General features: G+C 41.1%; 1 protein-coding gene across 1 annotated transcript in view; it reads right to left on the minus strand.

Annotated features, from left to right (window-relative positions):
• The window catches only part of hoga1 (4-hydroxy-2-oxoglutarate aldolase 1), a 29,914-nt gene that overhangs the window by 2,820 nt on the left and 11,356 nt on the right, over positions 1-15,738 (minus strand). The window contains exons 5-6 of the mRNA XM_050044060.1: positions 10,170-10,266; positions 862-995 (exon numbers count right to left, since the gene is read on the minus strand). Coding sequence (XP_049900017.1) covers positions 862-995; positions 10,170-10,266 — 231 coding nt within the window. The remainder of the gene's footprint in view (positions 1-861; positions 996-10,169; positions 10,267-15,738) is intronic.

A 15,738-nucleotide genomic window follows, 5' to 3' on the forward strand; every position in this document is an offset into this window, starting at 1 on the left:
AATATTTAAGACATCCGCTGGAAAAAATATTTTCTTCACGAGTTAAATCTCTCGGCATCCATTTTCAAGCTCTCTGTGTGTTTGTTTCCTTGCGGACGAGAAAAGGGGGAGCGCACATTTCCGAGAAGGCGTGTCCTTTTCAAAAATGCAAGAGGCGTTGCTTTGTTGCCGGCCGTTTTTGCCGGTGTGTTAAACACACTTTGGAAAGGAGTGTCCCCAGACTATCAGAAGGCGGAGATCTCTGATTGTTTGGTGGCGAGACTACACTGCAGCTTGCTTCACTGCTGCCAGTTGCAGTGCTCTCACTCCATACTGGACCAGTGTCAAAATTTTTTGTTCCCATTAGTCACTTAGAGACAAAAACATGGGGAAAAAATACCAAAATTACCCTTCATGTAAAGGAGGAAGTCCCATTTTGTGTTATATTTACATTGATGTGGGTGGTTTTAATTGTAATTTGGACTAGTTTTACTTTGTCTGGATCACAGTATGTGGAAATGGCATATGCACACCAGAGGGAAGTTGTCTTTTTTTCTGGGCACTGGACTTTATAAATAGATTTGGCAGAGGCATTTAAGACATTTAAGATTTTTAAAACAAATTCAGCAAATCAACTAATTTTTTTAAGAATGCAAGTCTTGATAGCAAAGAATCCTACAAGCCTACAAAGCAGCAGTGTTTAGCCTCAAAACAGCTGTCGTTTGTCTTCGCCTCGTACGGTTTAATGCAACCAGTGAGGTTATTTCGGGCTCCAGATCAGTTCTAGAAATGTGACTAAACCTTCAGTCTGTCACTATTTGTGGGAGTTTGTTCTGCGGCTCGGCAGATAAAAGCGTCCACTGTGCAGCAGATGGTACTCACGGCAGCGTTGGGCTCGATGAGACGCTGCTGCAGGACTCTGGCTTCCTCCCAGCGACCGGACACACAGAGACGCTCCAACTCACACAGCTCCCGGCCCAGCACATTAGCCAGCGCACACACTCCGCCAACCGCACCTGGACACACAGATCACAATTGAGAGAGTTGAAGGATTAAGATAAAGAATTTTTTTCCTTTTCCTCCTTCCTTTTAGTTTTCTGTCGTTATACAATAATATATTGTTATACAGTGACATATGTTCTTGACCCTTTAAACCTCATCATCTTTTCCTTGTAACAGAATTTGTCTTAATAAAAAGGAATAAAAGAGTAAACAAGACTAGAGCCACACTAACGGCTCTGTGAGGCCGTACACACACTGTGCACAGTGGTGCTGTGAACATCGACATGCCAACATGTTCACAATGCTATCATGCTGATTTTTAGCATATATATAGTTAATCATGACCACCAGGATGTTAGCATGCTAACATTCACTAATTAGCAGGAAACACAAAGTACAGTTGAGGCTGATGGGAATGTCAGGAATTGCAGAAATTTACAGTATAACAGTACAAATTTGAATTTAGATCTGATGATTGTGTTGGATGGAAAATGAAGGGATCAGTTATTAAGATATTTCACTTGAAACCACTCGTCAGCCTCGTGGTGGCGCTAGAGAAGTCAGGGGATCACCACAGTCATGAGGTCTGCGCCAAATTTTCTACCAATCTATCTAATAAATGTTGAGATATTTCCCAGAGTAGGTGAATACGCTGACCAGTTGCTGCCACTAGGGGATCACCAAAATCATTGGGGTCCATCCCCAGGAAACCATGCATGTCTACACAAGATTTAAATGCAGTCGATCCAATAGTAGCTGAGATACTTCATTCTGGAGCAAAGGGATGGACAGACTGACTGACACTGCCATCTGTAGAATCATGCGGCTGAAAAAGAAAATATGTTAAAGGTCAACTGTGTAGGATTTAGGGACATCTATTTACAGTAATGGTATATAATACTCATGACCATGTTTTCATTAGTTCATAACCACCAGAAAATAAGAATCTTTGTTTTCGTAACCTTAAAATGAGCTGTTTGTATCTACGTACTGAGCAGGTCCTCTTCCACAGAGTCCGCCATGCTTTCCTACTGTAGACAAACATTGGCTCTAGATAGGGCCAGAGACCATTGCTAAGTCAAGCTGACTCACGTTTGAGTATTTTTCTGCATCTGTGTCACCTTGGCTGGTTTCACCACGTGTTGCCCCACATGTTTAGAACACTAGCCGCAGTCCTGAGTCTATTCATGCCCCATACCTCTCAAAGTGAAAACTGGACCCAGTTTCCACAAGCTACACATCTTCAGAGCATTCTTACACTATCAGAACACAAATCACGAGAAACATTAACCTTCTTAGAGTCCTGTCTCTACATTAGCAACACACTCTCGCGAGATCTGGCAACAAAGAATCTCTTCTCTCTGTTGGTGCCGGAAATTTAAATAGACTTAAATGTCCAACCATGACTTAAAAGTTAAGTTGGGGCTGGTGAGCGAGAGGAGACCACGGCCAATAAAGAGACTGGACGTGTATACCATTTCATACCATTGGCGCAGCTTATAATACCTTATCTTTTGTTACGGTATCTTTGATTGGGCTGTATTAGTTTTCCATCAGCCATTGGAGTTCTCCTACATGCTTGGTACACACGAAAACTTTCAGTTCTTCAACCTCACCGCTAAATGTCCCTAAATCTGACACACTGCACTTTTAATAGAAATACAGAAATGGAAACTTAAAAACACACACAGCAAAAGATCTGTATGTGTTTTATCTACCTAAACTAAGTAGTTCTCATCTTTTCTTACACCTGAAATTCACCTTTGCACCCTTCAAATTTGCCTCAATTTTCTGGGGTGGTCACCAGCAAGGAAACAGAAATGACAGTGAAGAAAACTGGACTCACCAACAATACATCTCTTTAGTTTGTTTGTTTGTTTTTTTGCTATAAAACATCAGATTTTGCTACACAGTGACCTAAAGCCATCTCACAGGATTCATGGGTAACGAAGGTCATATTTCTGCACACTAACCTGCTCCAGCTTTCAAAGCCTCTACTCTTATTCACAAGCAGGTGTTAAAATGTGGTTTCATATTCATGTTAAGTTGAAGGAGGTGACCTGATAAATCACGTTTGATCAGTTCACTGTGTGCAATCACTTAACTCACACCATGTTTAGAATATTAAATGTTCCATCCACCAATCATGCACGGTGTGCTAAAACATTAGCATGCATCGCAGCGAGGTACAAGAAGCACTTGAGTTGCCCAAGAGGTCGGAGAATTTCCGCAACCAGCAGAGAAGCATGTAAACCTTTAGCTGGAGTTTTCACCTGACGTGTGGACCGAATTCAGTGTTAAGATGAAACAGAGCAGAAAAGACTGAGGTACGTTTTCTACCTGATGTTAAGACGAATATATATTCCTCTTAAATAAAGCCATCCATCAATCTCCTTGTTTCACAGTTCTGCTGTCAACACACAGACGTAAATGATTCATTGACAACAGCCATCGTTTGAGATACAAGTCGAGCGTTTCAGCCTTCTATCCTGTTCTTTTTATTTCCTGACAGATCAGGCAGTAGCTTCATATAATGTCTGTTTTTTTATTTACTGAGCTATATACACTCACATTTTCCAAGGCAATAAGATACCATGGCCTTTCAGTGTGACATCTCATTGTCTGTGTCTGGTGGAGGAGAAAAGCAGGGAGTCAGCCTCCGTCCGCAGCCTTGGAGTTGTTGTTGTTGTGGATAGACGAGCCGGCGGCTGCTGATGGGCGGATTTTCTGTCTGATTTATGTTTCTGTGGCCCGCCGCCGCACAGATCACACAGCTGACAGCAGCTTACCTAACGCCGCTGACTGACAGGCGAGCTGTGCCGCGAGTGACAGCTCATGAACAGAGACACTAAAGGCTGGACTAAGACAGACGATTCAAAATGTCCAGGAGAAGTGGGAGAACAGTGAGGCGAGGTCTGTAGGACAGAAGCAACTGAAACAGATCTCTACCAACAACACACAAACACACACTCACACTGATTAAATAATAGTCATAATCAAATAACTCTTTCACAATTAATGCCATAAAAATAAAAATATACTGACTTTGACTGATAGATCCTTGCAATACATTTTATAGAAGTGTAATGCATTTGTTTAAAAAAAAAAGTGAATTAACAAAATTATGATCTCAGAATTATGAGAAAGGTTTTCATAGAAAAAACTATTTTTTTTACTGGATTAATGAGATCATTATCTCAGAATTCTGAGAAAAGTATTCATAAGAATAAATTCTGCTCGTTTTTCTGAATAGACATGATTGTCCTGTAAATTCTAGCTTTGCTGAACTTAAAGCTATAGTTGGTAATGTTGGAGAGCTAGCAAGATTTGAAAGCGGCACCTCCTCTAAGCTCCACCCCCTCCTCCCCCTCCCGTCAGTGCTCCGTCCAAAGCCACGGCCCCACACAAACTTGAACGCGCATCCTGCAGTAGGAGTCAGCAGGGCAGAGGAGAGCCGAGTAAAATAACACAAATAATTACCTGTCCAACAGAAAGACAGCAACCTCTGCATCACTTTTCAGGCCCTTCAGCTCCCTCAGTTGTCTCCACCATTCAAAAGCTGCACCGATGTTGAGGTCGGGTTTGTCCTCTCGCTTTATCCAAAGCCTTTTTTGTCACAGGCTTTTCTGCCTCCAACTTTCTTTTCTCAGCCTGTTTAGTGGGGCGAGCCATTACAAGTAACGCTGGAAGTGGTACTTTTGGCTGCATTTTCTCTGCCATTGTTCAGCAAACTCCTGCTAACTCGGTATTTCTGCTGAGGAGTGTGCTGAATATTTCCGGCAACGGTGACACGTGATGAGTGCACGCAGGGAGGAGGGAGGGAGGGACAGAGGGGGGCTCGGGCAGGACGAGACATGAAGGCATCTGATTGGTTCTTTCCATTCGCACCAAATGGCAGGAATTAGTCAGAGTTTTTACAGGCCTGCAGCTGCCACAGAAGTCGGATATTTTTCGTTTCTTTTTCTGAACACATTATGTATTGACTACTCTCAGGATGGAAGGACCATTTCACCCAGTATAACAAGAAGTGTTTCTGAACAGGATTACCAACTATAGCTTTAAGAGATTATGATCTCTTTATGTAATTCTGAGATAATACATTTGTTAATGCAGAAAAACGGGGCAAACATTTTTCCCCCATGAAAACGTTTCTCAGAGTTGTGAAAACAGTTTTCATGTAATTAAGTTCTGCTCTTGTTTTTCCTGAATTAACAAGATAATCATCTCAGAATTATGAGAAAGGTTTTCATGGAAAAAAATGCTTGCTATACTGAATTACTGAGTTAAGAAGGTAATTATTTTAGAATTACGAGTAATGTTTGCATGAAAAAAATGCTATTTTTTTTAAATTAATTACATCTTTATCTCAGTATTCTAAGAGAGGTATTCATGAAAATAAATATTGTTATTGTTTTCCTGAATCAAAAAGACTGTTGTGTAAATTCTAGTTTTTCTGAACTAACAAGATTATAATCTCTTTATATAATTCTGAGATAATAATCTCATTAATACAGAGAAACGGGGCAAATATTTTTTCCCATGACAACTTTTTTTGGAATTCTGCGACAATAATCTCATTGTAGTCTGTAGCTCTAACTGCCTCTCTGTGGACCGCGCTCACGTGTGTGCGCTTCGGTGAGACCGTGAGACATGGGCACCATGTTCATGTGTGATCACGTGCTTTCGCTGGTCTCGCGCGCACATGTGAGCTCGGTGTACACAGAAGCAGTTAGAGCTACAGGCGAGCTCGGTGTACACAGAAGCAGTTAGAGCTACAGGCTACAATGAGGCTAAAAACAGAGTTCAAATAACATTTTACCAAACAACTTTTTATGTCGGGCTTCAGGACACTGGGATCACTACGGATGAGCAGTATGGAGATATTTTGTGGTTTCAATTATGTGTTTTTTGGACGTTTGAATCTGGGGCACCCAGCCTGCATTAGGTGTTGTGTTGCTACCCCCTCTCCCCTGGGATCTCCACAAGGGATGTGAGGACTCTAAAACTTCACCTGAGCCTCCCTCGGCATATGGGTGAGTAGATAATGGCTGAATTTTCATTTTTGGGTGCACTATCCCTTTAAGGGAACAGCTGAAGATGCGCTTTCTTGCCAAGAGTTGCATGAGAAAACTGAAGCCGATCTCATGTTGTGTTACACATATAATGCACAAAGGCGATTAGCTTAGCTTAGCATAGTGTCTAAATGTTTGTGAATGGGGGCCAGATTAGATGATGTAAAATACCTGGAGGCCAGGTACTTCTCGCAACATATGAGAGAAACGTAACTTTTTCGTCTTTCAGTAAGAAAGTATTCAACCTTCCACCGCTCCTAGTGGCGACCCTCGATGTCAGCTTTATGCCTCTTTGCTGTGGCCATGTCTGTTACCTAGCAAGAAATGTCTGTTGCTTGGTAACCGTTAGTTTGTTTGTCTACTGTCACCACCAACTTGTTAACCACATTAGTTCCACCTGCGCTGTATGATAGTGCTGCCATTGATTAACAAGTACTGTGTGGCAGGCTAGTTACAGTATACTCAGAGAGACAAGCTACAGGCTATTTGAAATCAGTCTGCTCTTTGGTACAGACCGCAATGGACATGATGCAGCGACACAAAGGAGGAGAAACCTTCCACTGTAAGGCTCCAAGATAAACATTATTCTCTCTCTTCTGCTTGTTTGTGATGAATTTACAGTTCAGATACTTAATACGACACAGTCTCTGGCTTTTGATTGATATCTAGCGTTGGCAAAAAATGTTGTTGCACATTTCTCATCCTTTGTTTGCACCTTCGTTAACGTTCCGCTAAACCCAGTACACACTTTAAAAATTTATATGGAAAAAAGAAAATTAAATGTCACATATTCGTAATAAACAGCCGAATCTGATTCTACTGACATAATTCTGAGTTGAGTACAGCCCTACTGATTAACATAAATATATATTTATATGTGGTTTGAATCTTCTCAATATTACTTTTTTCCGTCTATTGTTCTACATTTCAGCAAGTTTACGCTGTAGGGCTAGATTTTTAGTAATTGGTGTCGTTAGTTTTTTAGTTTTCTGATTATAATTTCTATTTCTATATTCAAGTTGCCAGCAGAATTGACATTGAACATGATAAAAGCAAATAAATAAACACAAGTTTCACAGTGTAAATAAACTGTAGTTAAGATGCCGACATCACCAGCAGTCCCACAACATGCAGATGGAATAATGTGCAAAACCTCTAAACAAAGAACAATTTCACAATTTTTAATAAATGTCCTTGCATAATAATGATATCAAAATCTGGATAACACTTTGGGCTTCACCCTATCTCTGTCAAAGAAACAGGAAAATCCTGACACCACATATTTTGGCTCAAATGTCTGACTTTCCCTTTGACAACCTTGCAAAACACAAGCAAGCTAAGTCTGCAGATTTGGAGACTTGAATGAGAATAGAAGTCAATGTGAGTGAACAATCATAACTTTACTATCAGAGCTCTTTGTCATGCGGTTATAACAGGTTCTGACTGACAGGTATACGGCCGGGCCCTTTCAGCATTACTGTGGGGGCACTGACAGCATGAATTCGGACATCAAAACTTGAATACGCACTCACAGCATGAACAAATTATCATATCAATCACTCAGCGTTACCTTGCTCTGCATTAGCTGTGTCTCACACACACACACACACACACACACACACACACACACACACACACACACACACACACACACACACACACACACACACAGCCAATTACTCCCATATTTCAGTTATGGAGATGTGAACATGTCAGGGAGCAAAGATCAGAGAGCTGTGGAAGGGTGTGTGTGTGCGTGTGCATGTATGTGTGTTAGGCAGGCCTGGCAGTGGGAGAACATGACTCATTAGGTTCTTGAGCATCATATTGATGCCTATACCCTAACGTGTTATCTAATCCAGCCTCACAGTACACTGTACGTGGCTGACATACCAAGAAGATAGAAGACTTCACTTCATAACGCTGCAGTGAAAGATTACTGATCTTTTTTTGATTCACTGCAACTTTTAATGAAAGACCACATGTTTCCCCGCAGGATGACAAATTATACCACTTTTGGCCACGCCGAGTCAAGCCATGCAACATGGATTTGTTTTTTCATTATCAGTTTAGATGCACAGTGCCATGCTGAGCCACACCAGAGATGGACCTTCTCCGGAGTTGGTCCAAAAGCTGGGCCCTCAAGTGGGTAGCAGTGACGTCTCGACAGCAGCCAATCCCCGACAACTCCCCTTCTGAAATGAGCCTTGTGTGTTCCAAGACTCTACTCCCCTCTGTCTGCAGGAGACCAGGGAAAAAGGCGTTTTTCAAAGTCGCTGGGTGCTTTCACACGTGTCCTGTTTGGTTTGGTTCAATCGAACTCAAGTTTGCTTTCCCCCTCAGTGCGGTTCGTTTGGGCAGGTGTGAACACCATAATCACACTCAGGTGCACACCAAAACAACTGGACCGAGACCTACTCGTAAGCAGTAACTCAGAGTGAGATTCAGATCGATATATATATATATAAATCAACAGTTGATTTCCTTCTTTTAGCAAAATCCTATTTGATTAAGTTGGATTTTTTTTTCCCACCTGGACTTTTATGCTCTGCCATTTCTCCTCTAATCATCACGCTGTAACCTGTGACAGGCTGTTATGATACCACAACTATCACACATTCACATATGGAGTTTTTTCACGTAGGTTTACATTACCAAAGGTTTATGAAAATATCACTCGACGACACCGACTCCTGTGTGCGCACAGCGAGAGATGAGAGGGAGAGACACTGTGCTGCTGCCAGAGGAGCTGCTGAATGAGTTCCCTCTGAGCGGTAAGTCACTAAAGGCCAAAACACACCGGTGGTGTCATGTGACGGCGGCGTCATTGACGCGAGTCAAGTGCCGCCCCCAACACATACAAAAAGCGTTGCACTGCAGGGCGTCAACTGGATTTCTATTGCACACTTCAGTCTGCTAGGCTGGGAAGTACAAAACAGCACTTTTTCAAGGGCGGCGACGCTGGAAAAATAGGACAATAGCGTAAAGTGCCGCGGCACATCAACATGCATCGAGCCCCCGCCGGTGTGGGTTTGTAAATAGAAAATAATGGGGGCGGCTGTTTTGACGCGCGTCGTAAGGCGCCGGTGTGTTTTGGCCTTAAGAGTCTGAGAAGTAGAACATTCAGGACACCATAGTTTATTCCACACTACTGAAGCTGCTCGTATTTTTGGAACCGCGACTTGCTTTCAGCCATGCTTGTTGTTGCCATGGGTAACAGTATGACGTCAATATGTCAACAAGTTGAAATATTGTGGGTATCACAATATAAATCTTTCATGAGATATTACAAATGGCAGAAGAGAGACTATCTGGCACAAGACAGTAAAATCTGGGCTCATCCAACATTTCTCACTTTGTTTTCATAAAAAGTGTCTATTTTGTTGTGGTATAAAATTGCAAGCAAGGACTGTTTTGAAACCTCTTCACTGATGGTGCATTAACTAAGACGTGTGCAGCTCCAAAACCTGCCCAAATTCACAGTTTCCTTTCAACAAGATCAATATTTGTTTATTATTGTCTTCTAAATACGTTTGCCACATAACCCAAGAATTCATTATCCAAGTCTTCAATCTCCTCAACTGCACCACCAGAGAGAGTTTAAATAACTAAAGCAAAAATAATTAGAGTTTACTTAATCTGCATAACACATATGTAAGAGCTGCTTAAGTAGGAAATCAATCTAAAGTTGAGGACATGTGTAGGACATGTAGCCTGTGCAATTCAATATCAGAATGATGTCCCTAAAATTCTGCACATTCAGTAGACAGTGCCACACGATCCCTTCAGGGAGCTGCTGTTCATCTGGAGAGTGAGCGAAATCTGAAACAACAGGAAGTGACCCCCAAATGCAAAGGTTTATGGGTAGAAAGAGGCAGAGGTTATCAAGGATAGCCATCAAAAAGTTATTTGTTATTTATGTGTTTCTTTACGCTTGTAATTGAGGACCAGAAATGAAAGATATACAAAAAGAAAACAAAGTCAACTTGTCCACTTTGGTTGGAGATAAAAAGAAAACAAAGAGTACAGGAGATCGCAGCCTGAGAGATGTGAAGGCTACCAACCGCTCCCCGTGAAGAACAGCGGCACAGTTAGTCCTATTTAAGAGCTTCTTACCAACACAATAGGCGGCCATGAGAAACCCTGCTGAGCCCGCCAACACCTGGAAATCCTGCGTTTTGGTTTTGTGAACAATCAGGCCAATCCGTGAGATCTGAGGAACAAGTCAAAGAGAAACAGAGAGAAGAAAGTAAAAAATCTGGATTGTTTCATCGTCATCACTCCTCCCTGCTGTCAGCACTAATATCTGCTGTAGTTTCTTTTTTTAAATCCCTGGAGATGCTGTCACCAGGGACGATGACAAATCCAACATCTCACAATGTAAACAAATCGCTCAAATTGAGACGAGCATCAACTCTTAACATGCTGGCGGTTTTGGGAGGAGGGGATCGTTCAAGATCCTGAACAGGAGTAGAAGAAGGAGGAGGAGGAGAATGAGAGAAAAAACAGACAAGTCCCAAGTGAGGGAAAAAAAAAAGGAATCAACTTCAAAAGAGGAGGAGGATGGGAAAGGCTCATGAATAATTGATACGCTCTCTATTTTGTTTTGCCTCTTTTAATTCTCTTTTGTCAATCCGGATATGAAGCGCAGAATCCAAATAAACCTGAAATGTTCAAAGAGAGCGTAAGACGACTCCGCGGCTGCTCTGCACATGAAACTGAAAACTCCACAGGGAAAACCTGCAGCCTCCGGTTTAAGTCTCCATCACCGTTACCGGTGAGGGTCTATTTTTAACCGCCGGGTGTCAATCAGCTTCCCCATATCAGTCATTTCAAACACGCAGGGCTGTAATTGATCAGTCAGTCAATCAGGTTATAGGAGCTCCTGCTGGTCTCCTGAAAGCTTGAGCACTCTGGCTATTTCGATACAGCTCCCCAGCGGGAAAATAACAGCAAGAGTACTGTCTGCCCCGGTGACAGAAAAACACTCATTAGCTTTTAGTTTTTAAGTCTCATTATTGGCATTAGCCTGCAGTGTGCAACTTGGGGAATTTAACCCTTAACAGAAGATTAGGGTCTTATGATAAGATATTGTTGGTGCCTCGGGGCAACAATGAGCAATCTGTGTATGAAACACCAAGAAAAATCTGATTTCAGATCATCTCATTTCTGATTTATTAGGTAATGACAAGCAGCACACACATTAGATATGCATATATGCATTATTTGCATTGGCACATGTATCACTTATGGAGTAATGAATTAGCAGGCATGCTGCTAGCATGGCTTTATGGACAGTAATGATGGTCTGTCTGGCAGTTGGTCCTTCACTTTGGTCTGGGACTGGAATATCTCAACAATTAAATGGACTGCCATGAAATCTGGTTAAGACGTTCATGATCCCCAGAGGATGAATTGTTTTTTTCACGTTTTTTTAAATTTAGGAAAACCAGTTAAAAATAAGCGATAGACTGTTTTCCCATGGAGTGCTCCAAGGATGACGTTTTTCTGTGGGCCGACAAGGAAGGTAGCGCCGCACTGGTTCCCTCGTCAAAAAGCCGTTGAGATTTCTCAGTTGGATTTTGGATCATTGCCTAAAATAAGCTCTGTGGCAAACAAACATTTCTGATGCTTACACGTTTCACTCAGCATGATAATCTTCGCAAATGAACACCATTTTCATCATCAGTGAAGCCTAAATGCAATCACCAGAAGTAAAAAGCTAATGTTGGGCTACAAACGTACTACATGACTGTCTCATGACCCAGTGTTATCACCATAACGAGAATGTAAAGCCGTGTTCCGCGCAGCTCGGTGTGATGACGCTCTGTAGTCTCATTTAGCCACTTGTTAGCAACCACCATTTTTAAGACGCATAGAAGCTTCAAAGTTCATGAGTGGGGTATTGACTGACATGTCTTATGTCTGAGAACAAAACATGAAAGTCTCTTAAGCTTGTCTTAACCACACCTTACTTCAGGCATCTAACAAAAAAAACTTTTTTTAACAAACCCATTGACTTTGAGAAAAAGGAACCAAGAGTGGTAAAATTCTAACCAATTTCTTGGTATTAGGACTCATTTCTACCATTAAACAGCCTGAGCTACAACCCACTATTGTTAGTTAGTGCCCAGCGACAGAGATATTAGCTATGTGGCTCTGCTCAGTGGACAGTTAAGCTAGCTAGCCTATGTTACAGATTGAGATATGCTCCGAAACGGGAAGAGGTGACTGAATGATGGTGCATTGTTGCGCAAGCTAATTAATGGTAGGTGGATCCACCCGGCGCTGACGTCACAATCACCAGCCAATCAGGATTGCCGTAATGAGATAAATGCTTCTGAGGCATTTCCCATAGAAAGACACTGAAACAAATGCTATGAATGAGAACTGTAGACTCTCAGCATTGTTCAAATACATGTTATAAAAGTCTTCATTTTCACCCACTCTATGTGGAACTTCAGAAAGCATTTTCTTCATGAAACTAATGGATATCAAGTATTCTGCACTTTGCCTTGCCATAAGAAATAACATACATAATTACGGCTTCTTGTTATTCTCTTGTCCTTTACTTTTACCCTGTGTAACATGGTGAATGTTGAACTATGACTAATGGCAAACATGGATCTTTTTTGTTTTGATTCTATAAAGAATGTGTGATTTCTGTTAATTGCTTCTGAACTGGTGAATTGCCCCTCAATGCCACTGTCCTCATTATCAGATGAGAATGAACCAAACCCCCTGATTGTGTTCCTTTCACACCTATAAACGTGTCTATTATTGCCTCTCCGTGTCAGTAGATAGCAAGGTCAGGGTCATCGTCAGTACCATGTTACATCTCCATTGTTGAGCATGTTATTGCTCTAACAAGCAGCCTGATGTTAGTGCACAAAGTTGCCTTGAGCCAACAATGGAAAATCACTGTTTAGGAATATATAGAAAAAATAAAATGTATCTCTACTTCCCATATTATTCCTGTATTCCCATAATACCCACTTCAACTCTAAATAAAATATTCAAATGTTTTATTATCAGAATTTTATAAAAAGGAAAATATTTATAACATTTTTATATATTGTATTTCATGTAAGCTCTTCAGTTTTGTTCAAAATGAAATGCGGAGCTTCTGTGCCTATAAAAACTTAAATGTTGAAGCACTTCATTGTTTCGTATTAAATGTAAAAACAAAGTTTAGATATCAGACTTATTAGTCTGACAGAACAAAATGTGAATGTGGAGACTAAATCATTAGAGTCCTTAAGCTTGTCATCTTAATCAACACTGAATGTTTTTGTGACAAAAAAATTATCAGCGTTATTTTGAGTCTCGTGTCACATTTTAGGTGTTCATCACCCGGCTCCTTTGCAGGGATGAACGATAGCAGGCGTTGTAATTATTTCACTTAAGAGACGATAATTGTTTGTATTGAACAGACAGGCTGATTTTGGTTGGTATGGAAAGGCGATGATGGCGCGACATGGATTCACACGTCTGGCACATGCTGGAGGTGCACAGACTTCAAGTAAAAACACAAGATGTGTGCACAACAGCGTGGGCAGGAAGAATCAGATTAAAGAAGACGAGGTGAAACTTTAATGATCCTTGGGAGGGGAATTGTTAAAGCAGCAAATATATCAAACAAATGACAAGAACATTAAAGGCTCTACAGATAAGCAGAGTGCCTTTCTGAAACATTTTTTCTACGTCTTTTTGTCTTTTAGAGAGTTCAGTGGAGGCTGACAAACCTTGTTTTCACCCTCAGTATGTCTGATTAATTTATTTACAAATGACCTGTGTGTCAGAAGTGACTGCTGTGTCTCTTATGACAGTCAATATCTCAATATATTGTTGCTGAACACCTAAAATTAGAATTACTACTTTGCGGTTATATGCCTTCGCCAACCATTCAAGTTACAGTTTACATCCATGTCTCCAGATTAATGCATAACCATGACGGTAGGGCTGCAACTAACGATTACTTTCATTGTCGACTAATCTGTGGATTATTTCTTTGATTATTGGACAAATCATTTTATCGAAAAATGTGTTAAAATGTTGAAAAATGTCAGTCTGTCTCTCCCAAAGCCCAAAACTATGTCATCTAATGTCTTGATTCGTATTCACGCCAAAGGGTTTTAGTTCACCATCATGGGAGAGTGTGTAAAGCTGCCAATATTTGAAACTAAGAAGCTGCAATAAGAGTATTTTGGGGTACTGTAATAGTACTTTCCTATGAAAAATGACTCAAACCGATTAGTCGAATACTTGAATAGTCACCAACTATTTTAATAGTCGATTAGTCATCGATTAGTCGACTAATCGTTGCAACCCTACAAGACAGTAGACAATGCTTTAATATGCACTCAGCACAGTTTCAAGATAAGTGTCCCCAATATCTGACCAAATGTCTCTCCTTCTGTTCCTGAGTAATGGGATTGAAAAACGCCAGAAACAGTTTTTGCAGAACATTATGATGTCACAGTGACTTTGACTTTTTGGATATTTATTTACACATTTCTCATAATTGGTCTGGACTCTTGAGTTATGGCCAGAACAACGAGTCCTCCAACCCATACGAACGCATAAGTCATATGTTCATACCTCTGAATACAACCCACAGGAGCACTACCTAAATTAGCGGACAACAGAATGGTTTGTTGCATTTTTAAATGTGTGGATAACGTTTTGAAATGGTCGCAGTTGCACCATAAGTGGTTAGGTTTAGAAAAAAACATAATGATTTGGCTAAGTAAGTTTGTTTCTAAGGTAACGTAACGTATCTCACGACACAAGTCTTAAAATAACATTGACTTAAGGCTGCACATAAGATACGAGTATCACATCTGCCACGTGACAGTCCGGTGCTTGTTTGACCTCTCCTGCCTCCCAACCTAAGCAGACTATCTAGCTCTTTATATTACGTTGCCTGATTTCTTCCTTTGCTCCCGTGACAATAACCACAGCCACTAGATCACCACCTGACAATAACAGGGTACTGCTGATTATGGCAAATTATATTAAATACTTTTTAAGGCTTTTGTAATGCTAATGGCTATAAAATTTAAGACCACAGCCAAAAAACAAAACTCACTTAGGGTTAGGGACAATTGTTCCCAGTGTTTGTGAAAACAAAACATGACTTACTGGTTTTGTGTTTCTCACTCTGCATGTGGGACTCCACTGCCTTGATTCCCATCTTCCTGAGTTTGAAAAACTTTTTGCATAAAATTACTGAGCCTAATAGGCATTGCCTTGTACCAGTTTCAGCCATGCTGCAAGATCTTAGTTAAATAGCCAATTTTCGTTGGATTTGCACTTCCCCATGTTGTCCAGGGTACAGTGAAAGCTGGCTAGCAGACAGTGGATCCTCTGTTCTGAGCATCCCCACTGTAAACAAAATATGAGTGTGTTTGGTCCTGATATCCTGATCTGTGTGACATTAAAGGGATAGTGCACCCAAAAATGAAAATTCAGCCATTATCTACTCACCCATATGTCGACAGAGGCCCTGGTGAAGTTTTAGAGTCCTCACATCCCTTGCGGAGATCGGCGGGGGGAGCGGCTAGCACACCTAATGGCAGACGGCGCGCCAGACTAACGTCCAAGAACACAAAATTGAAACCACAAAATATCTCCAACATGCTCATCCGTAGTGATCCAAGTGTCCTGAAGCCCCGACATAAAA

Source organism: Epinephelus moara, chromosome 5 (genome assembly GCF_006386435.1).
Source record: "Epinephelus moara isolate mb chromosome 5, YSFRI_EMoa_1.0, whole genome shotgun sequence".
NCBI classification, from domain to species: domain Eukaryota; kingdom Metazoa; phylum Chordata; class Actinopteri; order Perciformes; family Serranidae; genus Epinephelus; species Epinephelus moara.